This window comes from Taeniopygia guttata, chromosome 14 (genome assembly GCF_048771995.1).
Source record: "Taeniopygia guttata chromosome 14, bTaeGut7.mat, whole genome shotgun sequence".
NCBI classification, from domain to species: Eukaryota; Metazoa; Chordata; class Aves; order Passeriformes; family Estrildidae; genus Taeniopygia; species Taeniopygia guttata.
In genome coordinates, this window is record NC_133039.1 from 13501886 (window position 1) to 13515606 (window position 13721).

At 51.2% G+C, this 13721-nt stretch overlaps 1 protein-coding gene across 1 annotated transcript; it reads left to right on the plus strand.

The window, feature by feature from the left end:
- Window positions 1-1321: 1321 nt before the first annotated feature.
- Window positions 1322-6456, plus strand: MRPL28 (mitochondrial ribosomal protein L28). The gene is given in 5 exon segments (NM_001245576.1): window positions 1322-1678; window positions 1758-1910; window positions 3479-3613; window positions 4942-5028; window positions 6079-6456. Coding segments are annotated over 5 exon segments (747 nt in total). The 5' UTR covers window positions 1322-1390; the 3' UTR covers window positions 6163-6456.
- The last annotated feature ends 7265 nt before the right edge of the window (window positions 6457-13721 follow it).

The following is a 13721-nucleotide window of genomic DNA, read 5'->3' on the forward strand; positions in this document are numbered from 1 at the left end:
GGATGTCCCCGGACAGGAATGTTCCTTTGGGATGTCCCCAGACAGGGCTGTTCCTTTGGAATGTCCCCAGGGTGGGCTGTTCCTTTGGGATGTCCACAGAGGGATGTTCCTTTGGGATGTCCCCAGACAGGGCTGTTCCTTTGGGATGTCCCCAGGGAGGGCTGTTCCTTTGGGATGTCCTCAGAGAGGGCTGTTCCTTTGGGATGTCCCCAGACAGGAATGTTCCTTTGGGATATCCCTAGACAGGGCTGTTCCTTTGGGATGTCCTCAGAGAGGGCTGTTCCTTTGGGATGTCCCCAGAGAGGGATGTTCCTTTGGGATGTCCTCAGAGAGGGATGTTCCTTTGGGATGTCCTCAGACAGGGATGTTCCTTTGGGATGTCCCCAGACAGGGATGTTCCTTTGGGATATCCCTAGACAGGGCTGTTCCTTTGGGATGTCCCCAGACAGGGCTGTTCCTTTGGGATGTCCCCAGACAGGGATGTTCCTCTGGGATGTCCTCAGACAGGGCTGTTCCTTCGGGATGTCCCCAGGGAGGGATGTTCCTTTGGGATGTCCCCAGGGTGGGCTGTTCCTTTGGGATGTCCCCAGACAGGGCTGTTCCTTTGGGATGTCCCCAGAGAGGGCTGTTCCTTCGGGATGTCCCCAGGGAGGGCTGTTCCTTTGGGATGTCCCCGGACAGGGATGTTCCTTTGGGATGTCCCCAGGGAGGGCTGTTCCTTTGGGATATCCCCAGGCCGGGATGTTCCTTTGGGATGTCCCCAGGGAGGGATGTTCCTTTGGGATGTCCCCAGACAGGGATGTTCCTTTGGGATGTCCCCAGAGGGATGTTCCTTTGGGATGTCCCCAGGGAGGGCTGCCCAGGCTTTCCCCGGGTGGAGGGACCCCCGGGGCTCACCCAGCCCAGCTCCTGCCCTGCCCACACCCCAACAATCCCACCCTGTGCCTCAGCACTGCCCAAACCCTCCTGGAGCTCTGACAGCCTCAGGGCCGTGCCCATTCCTGGGGAGCCTGGGCAGTGCCAGCACCTCTGGGGAAGAACTTTCCCAAAATCCAGCCTGACCTGGCCTGGCCCAGCTCCAGCGTTCCCCCGAGCCCGTGGTGTGGAGCTCCAGGGTCGGTCCGTGCCCGTCCCGCTCCCGTTCCCGTTCCTGCCCGGGCCCGGCCCGGCGGAGCCGCCGCCGCCCTCAGGCACCGTCCGCCCTTGCCGGGCCGAAACGCGGGCGCGGCGCGGCCCCTCCCGGCCGCCGTCGTTCTCCGTCCGCGCTGGCCAATGAGCGGCGGCCGTGGCCCGTTTGGCGGCCGCGCGGGGCGGAAGCGGAAGCAGAGGCGGAAGCGGAGGCCGTGGCGGTGCCGGTGCCGGTGGTGGTGCCGGTGGTGGCCCCGGGGCGATGCCGCTGCACCGCTTCCCGCCGCGCCTCTGGGCCTCCATGCGCCTGCGGGACGGCATCTGCGCCCGCCTGCCGCAGCACTACCTGGCCTCGCTGCAGGACAACACGCCGCCCACCCCCGTGCACTGGGAGCCGCACGGCCTGCGCTACCGGCGGAACCCGCGCACCGGGGAGCGCGAGCGCGTGCAGGACGTGCCGGTGCCCGTGTACTTCCCGCCCGCCGCCAACGAGGGGCTCTGGGGCGGCGAGGGCTGGGTCCGCGGCTTCCGCTATGCCCGCGACGACAAGGTGAGCGCCGAGCCGCGCCGGCGGCACCGGGGCCCGCTGGGCCTCCCGGGGCTGCCCCTGACGGCCCGGCCGTGCCCAGCTCTCCACCAGGCTGCCCAAGACCTGGAAGCCGCAGCTGTTCAAGCGGCAGTTCTACAGCGAGATCCTGGACGCCACGCTGACCATCACCGTCACCATGCGCACGCTCGACCTCATCGACGCCGCCTTCGGCTTCGACTTCTACATCCTCAAGGTACCGGCGGGTCCCGGCCGTGCCCCCGCTGCCCTCCGCCCTGGGCTGGCAGGCAGGGGGTCCTGGGATTTGGAATAGACCCCCAGGGATCATCCACTCCCACCCCTGTTCCTGCACAGACACCCCAACAATCCCACCCTGTGCCTCAGCACTGCCCAAACTTTCCTGGAGTTTTGGTAGCCTCGGGGCTGTGCCCATTCCTGGGGAGCCTGGGCAGTGCCAGCACCCTCTGGGGAAGAACCTTTCCCAAAATCCAGCCTGACCTGCCCTGGCCCAGCTCCAGCCCTTCCCTGATCCTGTCCCTGTCCCAGAAATTGGAGCTGCCCCTCAGGAGGAGCTGCAGCCCTGCTGAGCTCTGCCCTCAGTGCCCTCTTCTCCAGGCTGAACAAATGCTCTGTTAATGTTTCAGCGCAGCTCTAATGCTCCCAGCCTTTAACACCCTCTCAACTTGATATTAAACTCAGAGCTGTGACCAAATTGTCTCCAGAACAAATCCAACTGTTGCCCTGATTTTTAAAAGTGTTAAGTTTTCTTTTATAGTTCTTTTAAAAGTCTTAAAGTTCTCATAAAACTTCTTCAACCTTCTAATCTGTTTATGTATTCCTTCCGCAGTTGTCACGCACTGTTCATGTAAATAATAATTGTTTTACATTCTTCTTTATAAGAAGAGAAAATTAATAAACTGTTAGTTTAACAGTGCCTGGAGAAGTGGTAATTCCATCCTGCAATCCACAGTCACCTGTACAATTCTATAAATATCAAATGTTCAAATAAAACACTCTCTTTTTAGCCTTTAAACTTACCAAATGTGAAAAACGCCAATCACTTGGTTTTTAAAATTTTAAAAGTTTAATAGTAATAAAATGTTTATTAAAATAAAGTTTAGAGTTAGGATAATTACAAGATAATAACAAGTAAAGAATTACAGATGTCCGGATGATCTTGGACACTAAGTCACAAAAAGTATCACTTGTGAACAAAAGAATCAACCTTAAAACAATACATTTGTTGCATATTCATATATCTTTCATGGTTATGTATACATTCTATTTATGCATATTCATTTATCTTTCATGGTTATGCATACAGTCTAAGAAAATCTGTCTGTTGTATGTCAACTGTTTCTTTTAGTTTCTATGGCATCTTTGAGTTTGAGCAAGGCCTGGAGAAATTAGTTTCTTCTGATAAGAAGCCATAAATTCCTCTTTGGAAGATTTAGGTGTTCCTCAAAGCGAGTATCTTATTCTTAAAAAAAAACAAACAACTCTCCCCACATACATAGTCTCTATTTTAACATTATGTTGGAACCTAAAACTGCATTTAACACCCTAGTTAAGAGAATTAATGCAGCAGAACTTTCTAACATTACACACATAATATTCATTGTAATATTTGCAGAAAAGCCAGTCATAAATTATGCATTTTTCACACCAAACCTTTGTGTACTGACTTCGTATCCGGTAACGACATCCAGCAGACCTTTCCCCTTTCCCAGTCTGTGCTGGGTGAGGGTGAAGTGCCAGTGCTGTGCCCCCTGGCACTGCTGCCTAAGCCCAGCTCCCGTGCAGACCCCCAGAGCTGACATGTGCTCCAAGCTGGGCATGGATCTGAAGAGGACGATGCTGCTGCGCCTGGCACGGCGCGACCCCGCGCTGCACCCGGGGGACCCAGCCCGCAGAGACGCCGTCTATGACAAGTACAAGGTGGGTTCTGTCACCCTGGGCATGCATTTCTCATGTGTTTCCATTCAGGAGAGAGGGGGAAATGTAAAAAATACATTTATAAAAAATTAAATTTATAAAAATTTCTCAAAGCTTAACAAAAAGCTCACATAATATACAAATATATATATATACACATCTACATACAAACCTTAAGATAAGAGATACTAGCTTAAAAACACCATAGAATAAGAAAGATTGTTAAGAGAAACAGAACTAAAAGCACATTTCAAGAGAGAGCCTTACAAATAAGAGTAAATACTTTGGAAAAATAAAACTATGAAAAATACATTTTAAGACCCACAAAGAGCAATTTTAAATAATTAGCTTTAAAGCATTTACAACATAATGTAACAAAAACCAATAAACCAAAAAACACTTAATAATTATAATAATAATTGATATTATTCTTATAGTTATAATAATATTTATTATTTGTAAATATTAATAATGATAATAGTTATAATAATTATATTATTTTTATTATTATTTAATTTAAAATAATTAACTTCTGATTACAATAGCGTAATTTATGACATCTATATTGTCTCACCCTTCACGTGAAACTGAAAATAGAGTAAAATTTTTTAAAACACCTCTCAGTTACCCCATCTCTGGGTCAGAAAAGGGATTAATCCAACAACCTGTCCTGGTATTTGCTGCTTGGATGGTCACCCATCACTGGAGTTGGTTCCTGGGCTGTGAGAGTTTTAATTTTTTTTGGGGGGTTAGGATTCAGTGTGAGAGATGGAATTTCTTGTTTGACAGTATTAGATGTTTATTCGTTTTTATTTATATTCTTATAAACCGTCAGTTTTATAGTACTTTAACAAACTAAAATATTTAGCTATATTTCTCCATAAGATTTTTTTAAGGATAAATTATCTAATTAAGAAATTACACTTAAATTATTTTTACTTTTAGCTTAATAACTAACCACTTGTGGTCTGTCATGTGGACTTTTTATCTAACTATACAATATCACCTAAACCTGTTAAAAAAAGGTGAAGATGAAGGACTAGCTTCTGTTCTAAAATTTCTATCTTGTTTTATATATACATTACTATATTCTAAAACTTTCAGGTTTTTTACTATGTAATATTACACACTTCTAATTTTAGTTCTGTCATTCAGTTTTGGAAGTTTTCTCCATGGCCTCAGGTCAAATGCAGTGTTCTCTTGGGGTCAGTGCCTGTCAGCACAGAAAGTCTGAAATTCTCAGTAACTAAGGTTCCAACACTGGGCATAGAGAGGATTTGTATATTGGTCACCTGCAAAGACTGTGCTACCTTCTCCTTCTTTTATCACAGGAATTTGTGATCCCAGAAGAAGAAGCTGAATGGGTTGGCTTGAGTTTGGAAGAAGCCATAGAAAAACAGAGGCTCCTGGAAAAAAAGGTGATTTCCTGAGTGCTCAGCACTGAAGTTGTGGCTGCAGCTGCTCCGTGGGGTGTGTTCAGCTGGGTGCACACTGATGGCAGGCAGTGTGGGGAGGGAGGGAGGAAGGAAGGAAAGGGATCCTTGGGAGCTACTGATGATCCTCATCTGCTGTCAGAACTGGGGAAGCTGCTGAATGCCCCACACAGTGCCTGTCCTCTCTGAGGGAGGGTAACATGTTGGAACTCAAAATGTCCCTCAGACATTTTTGGAGGTTCCAGGCCGGGGTCAGAAGCATTTGAGACCCTGGCAGGCAGCTGGAAACAGCTGTGATTTTGAGTTTGAGCCATGGAATTATTTACCAACCTTGCAGGAAGAACAAGTCACAAAAGTTTAGATATTATATTAGAAGTCACAAAGTAGAGGGAAGAATTTCTTAGTATTGTACAAGGGGGTTTTAACACCTGTACAGGGGGGGTTTAGTTTTGTACATGGGGGTCAGAAGTTTCAAGATGGAGGGATTTGGGCCTGCCCTGTCCTCCCTCTTTCTCCTTCCTCACCTCCATGTTCTTGGTGATGTTGGCACTCACAGATTGGTTTAGAGTAGAAAAGCACCATTTAATATAGGTAATAGGCATTGGGGAAAAACTGTACCCATGTAACACGTAATGTACCATATAAAAGACAGCACAGCCCTGGGCAGAGAGGGAGAAGAAGAAGACAGCAGACAGAGAGGGTGTCAGGGGTGTGTGTGTGCCTCTGCCTGAGCTGTGAGCAAACCACAGCAGCCAGAGAAGAAAATCTTTTAGATAACTTGCAATAAACTGCCTTGAGACCGGACAACAGAGACTGCTGAGCCTTTCTTGGGAAGCACGGGCTGGAGGAGAGACTTTTCCACCACACAGAGCCCCTGAACCAGGCCTGGGTTCCGTCAGTCACAGAGCTGAGCAGCAGCTGTGGCACAGCACCTTGCCTTGTTCAGCCCCTGAATAAAACCCAGTCACATCTTCCTCTGGTTTTGGCTGCTCAGGTTCACTCCTTTCACATGGTGTGTCCTCTGCTTTGTTGCAGGACCCTGTCCCCCTGTTCAAGGTGTATGCTGAAGAGCTTGTCAGCCAGCTGAAAGAACAGCAACAGGCAGTGCAGAAGCAGTAGAAAGAAGAAACCTTGGGAGCAAAACCCTGCTGCAGAGAAAGCAGTGGGGTTCAGGGGCTCTGCTGCCTGAACCATGCTGCTGGGGAAGGAGCCACATGAGAACCACGTTGCTGAAGTGTCACAACAGCCTAAATGCACTGAGGACCTGTTCCTGTGGGCTGAGGAAAGTGTTTCTGTGCTGTGGCTCTGAGAGTTCTTGTCAGACTGACTCAGTATGGATCTTGTGCCTGTACAAGCAGTTGGCTGCTGTTGAGAGCCCACTTGTGATACAAAATACACATTTTAGTATTAACAGTAGTAAACTTCTCTCTGATACTTGTTTTATTAGTGTGTTGTAGCAAGGACTGTGAGACACAATGTAACTTAGATCAATCCCCAGCTTCATCCACCCCAGATCGTTGGGCCCCAAAAGTGTGACCCCGAACCCCTCAGCAGGTGGGGCTGAGCTCCCCAGTGCAGCTCACTAACCCTTGGGTTACAGCCCAGTTTCTGTTGTGAGTTGGTGACTTTTAATCTTATTTTGTAAAGATGTAGTTGAAGGGGGTGTTGAAGTCTTTGCTGCTGTCTGGCAACAAGGGACTGCAGAGCATTGCCATAATTACAGGCTGATGAGCAGCACTGGGAGTCCCTGGTGTTGTCTGGCAGCTTTGTGGTGGTGCAGTGAGTTTCTGGGTGGATCAAAATCAGCCTCTGCCCTGTTCCCCTCAGCTCTGAGGTGAGGGACAAGCACAGCGCCTGCAGGCTGAACCTTGTGTGGGTCGTCTCTGTGGAAGAGACTTTGCCTTACCCCTGTCTTGGGTTTCCCCCTCTCTGGCACATCAGGGCAAGTGCAGTGCCTTGGTTTGTGAGCCCCAGGAGTGAAGAGAGAGAAACTGGGCTTGTAGAGCAGAGTGTGGCTCGGCCCCTCTGTGCTGGGATGGAGCAGGACCACAGGGGAGCGGAGACTGGCAGTGCCTCGAAGGTTTGGGGGAGGAGTGGTGCAGAAACAGCCACTGGGTGAGCACAGAGCCTCACAGGGCTGTGCTGGGGGTTGGGTGAGGGAGGTTGTGCAGTTGAATGGGATCTAAACAACAGCAGTTCATGAAAACCAGACTTATCTGCTGCTCTTTAGGACAGAGAAGGGGCTGGGGTCCCCATAAGGGGTATTTGAGCCTGGCACAGGCTGGTAGGGCTGGCTGGGGCTGCCAGGCAGGGCTGTGCTGTTCCTGCAGGGGCACAGGGGGAACAGGCTGGGTGGCAGAAGCTGGGATGTTTCCAGCCTGCCTGTGTGTTCCATCCCCAGCAAGTCCAGGTTCTCAAGAGCAAACTGGCACAGAAGGTCGTATTTGCCTAATTAATGACTGCAGCTAGGCCAGCACAATGACATTTGGTTATCTCCTCTCTCTGCTGCAACTGAGCTGAGTGAGAAACTGCTGCCCAGCTCCTCGGGGACCCTGACACTCTGCCCTCGTTAGAGATAATTAGCTGGGACAAGCTCCTTGTTTGACAGCTCTGCTCATCATTAGGGCCAGCTCAGCTCATGCATTTTAATGCAGCTCCCAGCAAAGCTCCAGCCCGTGGCTCTGCCCTGGCCCCTGCACAGCTCTGCTGGCGCCTGCCCGGATCCTGCCCAGCCCCATGGGGGTCCCCGGGGCCTCGGAGCTCCTGGGCACTGAGGGAGCTGCTGGAAGTGGCTGAGGGGACAATGAGCAGCTGCTGCTCTGTCCCAGGGCTGGGAGGTTCTGGTTCTGTGGAGCTGAGGCTCTGCTTGTGTGTCCTCCCACGGCTGGAAGTGCCCAGCCTGGACCCTGTCTGATCTCCAGAGCTGCTCATTGAGCATCTGCAGGATCTGGGAGGGCTTGGTGGGTGACAAGGCATAGCAGGAGCTTTTGGGAGAGCTCCTGTCCTGCTGGGGGTGAGGGTTCTAAGGGGGACACTGCATGAGCACAGCTAAAGCTGCAGGAGGTTCTCTGGGGAACCTATTTGCGATATGATGAATCCTGACTTTTTGTCATCCTGCCTTTGGGGGGAAACCTTCCTTTCCTTATACCCATGTTGGATGAGGCCCAGAGATGTACTCTCATGGATTACTCTGCTGCCTTGAGGGAAGCTGCAAACTGGGGACCAGGGGTGCTGCAGCCTCAAGGGAAGCAGAGTTGGAGCACACAGGGCTGCTGGGCACAGCAGCAGATGTCTCGAGCTGGGGAGGGAGCCCCTGTGCAGCATTTGGGGTAGTTTGCACTACAAACCCCCCTGCCAGGTGACCTTGAGGAGGTGGAGGAACAGCTCAGGGTTCAGTGTTAGTCCTGTCCTGCTTTTACAGTGCTGGCTGCAGCTGGAGAGTTTGGTGCTGCTTGAGGGATGGTTTTTCCCTGTTTAGCTGGGCTCAGTCTGGCAAATAATGGTTCTTTGCTGCCCTGACAGGGGGATCAGAGGAGCTGGTAGTGTGCCACGGCAACGTGTTCCCAGAAAGCCACAGATGCCACAAACCCATGGGTACAAGTAGGGTGCTATCAGCTTGAGGTTGAAAATCCACCCCTGGACAGGGGAAGGGCCTGGCTGCCAAGCACTGCTCAGATCCCAGCACTGCCTCAGGCTTCTGCAAAGGTCACCAGGCTCCTGCTCCTGGTCCAGAGCCAGACACAGGCACGTGGAGCATGGGGAGGATCCAACACCAGGCTGGCAAGGACTTGACAGCCCCCAAAAAACTGCCAGAGAGCCCTGGCCAGGGTCACCTTGGATCTGGCAGCGTTAGCCCAGGCTGTGCTGGGAAAGGGGAATGGTGAAAAATTACCTCATCAAGGCAGCAGTGAAAGGATGATGGATGAGAGGCTGGGAGAGGCACGTGTGCTGTGTCAGCCACCAGCACTGGGAAGTGGGACTTTAATCCAGGACTGAGGGATTCCTGTTTAATTCATTCCTCAGATACCAAAAACATGCCACTCTCTTTAACAGTCCCAGCAAGCCACAAATATGAAACTGCCCCTTGGTACATGAAATTTGGGCCCATGTTCCAGTTGTGAGGGAACAATCATCCCCAAACCCTACACTGCAAAGTAATAAAGCAGAGAAAAAGGTTAATTGGGGAAAGCATCCAAGCAGGAAAGGCCTTGGGTGGGATGGCTGGACTAATCCTGCTGTTTGGCACCTGCTGTTTCTGAATTCTGGTGTTTGCTGGTATCTTGAAGCAGTGTTTGGATTTTGCCTGTCTCATTGTTGTTCCTAGCAAGTCACAGTTGCTGATCCAAAACCCAGCTTGAGATTAAGGCTCTGCTTCTCAACAAACTTTTTCTTACCTGTTTACCTTCATGAATTAAACAGATTTTCCTTGTAAATTCCCAACAAGCCCCTCTGTATTCAAACAAAAGGGATATTTGGGGAGCAGTAGCACAAGCAGCACATCCTTTCCTACTGGTCTCAGGTAAGCCTGTCTTTCCCTCCTGGCTTGGAGGCTCTTGGTTTGGAATCACTGTTGCAAAGGGGTGTGACTTTTAGGAGTGCTGTGAATCAGCCCAAACTTGGTGTCAGCAGAGGTCAAAATGAAGCCTGAAGTCATCCCCCATCCTATGGCATTAATCAAGGAGACATGAGATTTAGAAACTTGTTTGAACAATTCCAGCAAACCCTTTCCAGTATCACTGCAGTGTTTGTTTTCAGATCCACAGGACTTGATTCCTTCCACACAGCTGGTCTGGGATGCTCAGGCTGTTGGAGCTGGGAATGTGTGCTGTGCTTACTCCCCACAGCTTTGCTCTCTCCCTGGAATTTGCACTGGGGATCAGGAAATGGGATCAAATATCCTGGTGGTTCTGCCCATGAGTGACAAACCATTCTGGGTTTTGGGGATCAAGATGGAGCTGAGCTCATTGCAGAGGGAAGAACAGGAGACTGTGGGTAGTGAGAAACACTGGCTGGACTTGAGAAAAAACTTCCACAGGAGGGTGGTGCAGTCCTGGGACAGGGTCTGGAGAGGTGGAGGTTTTCAAAGGACAGGGTGAGGCCCTGAGTGACCCCTGGAGCCCTGCTCAGAGCAGGAGCCTGGGCTGAGACCTCCAGAGGTCCTCCCAAGCTCACGGTTCTGTGCTGCAGCTTCCGAGCTGCGGTTCCTCCCTGCAAAGCAGCAGCCAGGAGGGGGTGGGGCAGGAAAAGCAGCTCCCAGGTGCTGGCAGGAGGGGAGGCAGCCCAGTAGTTCTGTCCCTCCCTCCTCTGGGTGATGGACAGTCACCCTCCTGCCTGAGCTCCTTCTGCTGCCACGTGCTGTGCTCCCTCTTCTCCCACCCACCCACGGAACTGTCTGTGTGCCAAACCATCCCCTCCAGGAGAGGTGCTGCAGGCAGGGATGGCAGGATGGAGTCAGTGACCATGTGCTGGATCACCTAGAGCCCAGTGAATGGAGCAGCAAACAACCTGGCTCTGTGTGAGCATCCCTGGGGCTGTCACCTCGGGTGCTGGCTGGCTGTGGCCAGCAGAAGGTCCTGGTGGCTCTCCAGGAGTGACCAGTGGCTTTTCCAGCCCTGCTGGACACGCTGCTGGTCCTGGCCAGCTGCCCCAGCCCTGCAGGGGATGAGGTGGGACGAGGCATGGCCGAGCAGGGCTGGTGGCCTGATGGTGGCAGGGCTGTGGGGGGACTCTCTCTGGGGTGAGACCAGCATGCAGCCTGAGCAGAGAAGCAGACAGGGACATGGGGGCTCAGTTGTTACAGTAAGGAGTCATAATGTGGCATTCATAGTCTCTGGACAGAGAGACATAATTCTGTCTCTCTCAGGGTTTTTTCTGGTTTTAGAGAAGCACAGAGAGACAAAGTGGAAAATCACTATTTGCAGATTGTTTATACTAACAAGTTATTACATTCTTACCAACTCCCTAAAAATTCTCACAAGTTACTGTGAGAAATTGTTGTCGTTTCTCTCTCCCTGACCAGGCCACCATCTACATCATGAGAAAGAAAAAAAAACCAAAAAACCAAAAACAAACAAACAAACAAAACCCCACTAATAAAATCTCCATATGCAAAAGAATTGCCAAAAGCTCCCTGCCATGTTCCTGCCACCTGCAGCTGTGGGCTGAGCTGGGCTGGGCACACTGGACGTGGGAGATGGACACACGAACAGAGGCAGGCAGGGGGAGTTCCCTCCATTCCCACTCCTGCCACACCTCGGGTGTGCTCAGGAGGCTCAGCTCAGGCTCCTTGGCTGCAGCAGGAGGAGCTGGGAGGGTGGCCGTGCCAGCTCCAGACTGGCCACAGGGGCCTTTGCCTGGCTGGACTCTGCTGCTCTGAGCATCCACTGCACACATTTTCCAGGCAGCCATTGCCATGGTAACATGGAAATGGGGCTGGTTCGGGCCAGCCAGAGCACTCAAACACAGAAAATGGCATTTCTGAGATGGGAACAGGGCTCTGCTCACAGGGCCTCTGTGAGATGTGGCTGCTCTGAGGTCCTTGTGCCCTGATGCCCCCAGGGATGTGTCCCCCAAGCAGAGGTGAGGGAGGTGGAGGGAGCAAACAGGATGGGGAATGACAGGGAAAAGGGAGCAGTGGGAAGGGGATTTCTCTGGCTGTGCTCCAGTAATTAATGGGGCCAGGATTTTTGTGCTCCAGACCGGTATTTTTTCCCATGGAGACTGCTCACATATTCCAAGGTATTTTAATTTCCTTGACAGCCCTTTAAATTCCTTGACAGACCCCTCCTGCGTGTGTTGTGAGACCCAGGTGGACTTTTCCAGATGAGTCTCACCTGCCCAGCTGGATGTGAGGGACTCTGCCTCCACAGCCCATAACTGTCTATGGCTGCTCATTTTATTCCTCAGGATGCTGTCCCTTGACTTTTGGGGCTGGTGGAAGACCTGAGCTTGTTAAATCCTTCCCCCTAAAAGTCATGTATTTGGGAGGTTTCAAGGAGTGGAAAGTCTTTTCTCCTAACTCCAAGCTGCCTTGCTCCAGCTCTGGGAACGGAGCCTTGTCATGCTCTGCTCCCAGTGCAGAACTTCAACATCCATGAGATTTTCTCCTCTTTCTTGCATTTTATCCTCTCAGCCTATTGAGCTTCAAGTCTTGCTGCAAGGCTTTTCCTCCAGCAGTCATTAACTGTGTCTCTTCCTTTTCACAGCAGTTCTCTACCACTGTTTTTAAGTGTAAAACCCATGTGCCAGAACCAAAAATGGAGGGAAATCTCCTTGGATGCAGGAACTAGGCTAGTGGGTTTCCACCTGTCCAGGTGCTCCTGGGATGTGCAGAGCTGAAAGTAGTGTGTAAATCACTCATGCCCAGACCCACTTGTACTGCTGAGCTCCCTTCTCTTTTTTTGAATGCTGCATCACCTTTTATTGTTTTTTGTGGTTTTTTTCCCTGTCTTCTGCATGATATACTGAAGAACAAAGTGAATTAAGGCCTTTGTGGAGCTCTGGGAAAGATACTTTTGTTGGAGTGTCTTGTGGAGTCACTCTCTGCAGTGGGGAGCAGAGAGTTCCCCCTCCTCTGTGGGGGGAACCAGCAGGTCTCGGTGGCAGGAGGGGATTGCTTCAGGATGTCGGAGCCCAGGCCTGGTTCAGGGGCTCCGTGTGGTGGAAAAGTCTCTCCTCCAGCCCGTGCTTCCAAAGAAAGGCTCAGCAGTCTCTGTTGTTTGGTCTCAAGGCAGTTTATTGCAAGTTATCTAAAAGATTTTCTTCTGGGGCTGCTGTGGTTTGCTCACAGCTCAGGCAGAGGCACACACACACCCTGACATCCTCTCTGACTCCCGACTGCTTCTTCTCTCCCCGCCCAGGGCTGTGCTGTCTTTTATATGGTACATTACGTGTTACATATTACAGTTTTTCCCCAATGCCTATTACCTATATTAAATGGTGCTTTTCTACTCTAAACCAATCTGTGAGTGCCAACATCACCAAGAACATGGAGGTGAGGAAGGAGAAAGAGGAGGAACAGGACTGGCCTACATTCCTCCATCTTAAAACTTCTGACCCCCATGTACAAAGTAAAAACCCCCCTGTACAGGTGTTAAAACCCCCTTGTACAGTATTAAAAATTCTTCCCTCTACTTTGTGACTACTTCTACTATAATATCTAAACTTTTGTGACTTCGTGTTCCACCTGCAAGGTTGGTAATTCATTCCATGGCTCAAACCCAAAATCACAGCTGTTTCCAGCTGCCTGCCAGGGTCTCAAATGCTTCTGACCTGGGCCTGGAACCTCCAAAAATGTCTGAGGGACATTTTGAGTTCCAACAGCAGGAGAGGGTGGAAGGTGAGAAGAGCCTGGCAGGGGAGCTGGCAGTGGGTGTGTGTGGCTGGAGCCGTGTGGCTGTGCCTGAAGCTGTGATGGCTGTGGCTGTGATGGCTGTGATGGCTGTGGCTGAGGCTCGGAGCTGCGAGCCGGAGTTGCCATGGGAACGGCCGGAGGATGCTCGGAGGGCAGCGCGGGCTCTGCCACAGCCCCGAGCGCAGCTGGAGCTGCCCTTGCTGGGGACCTGCAGGTACCCACGGAGGTGCCAACTCCTCCTCAGCGCACAGAGAGTGATCCCTGCTCAGCCAGACCCCAGAGAACTTCACAGAGATGCTGCCCTTAGCAGACAGAGAAAGCACAA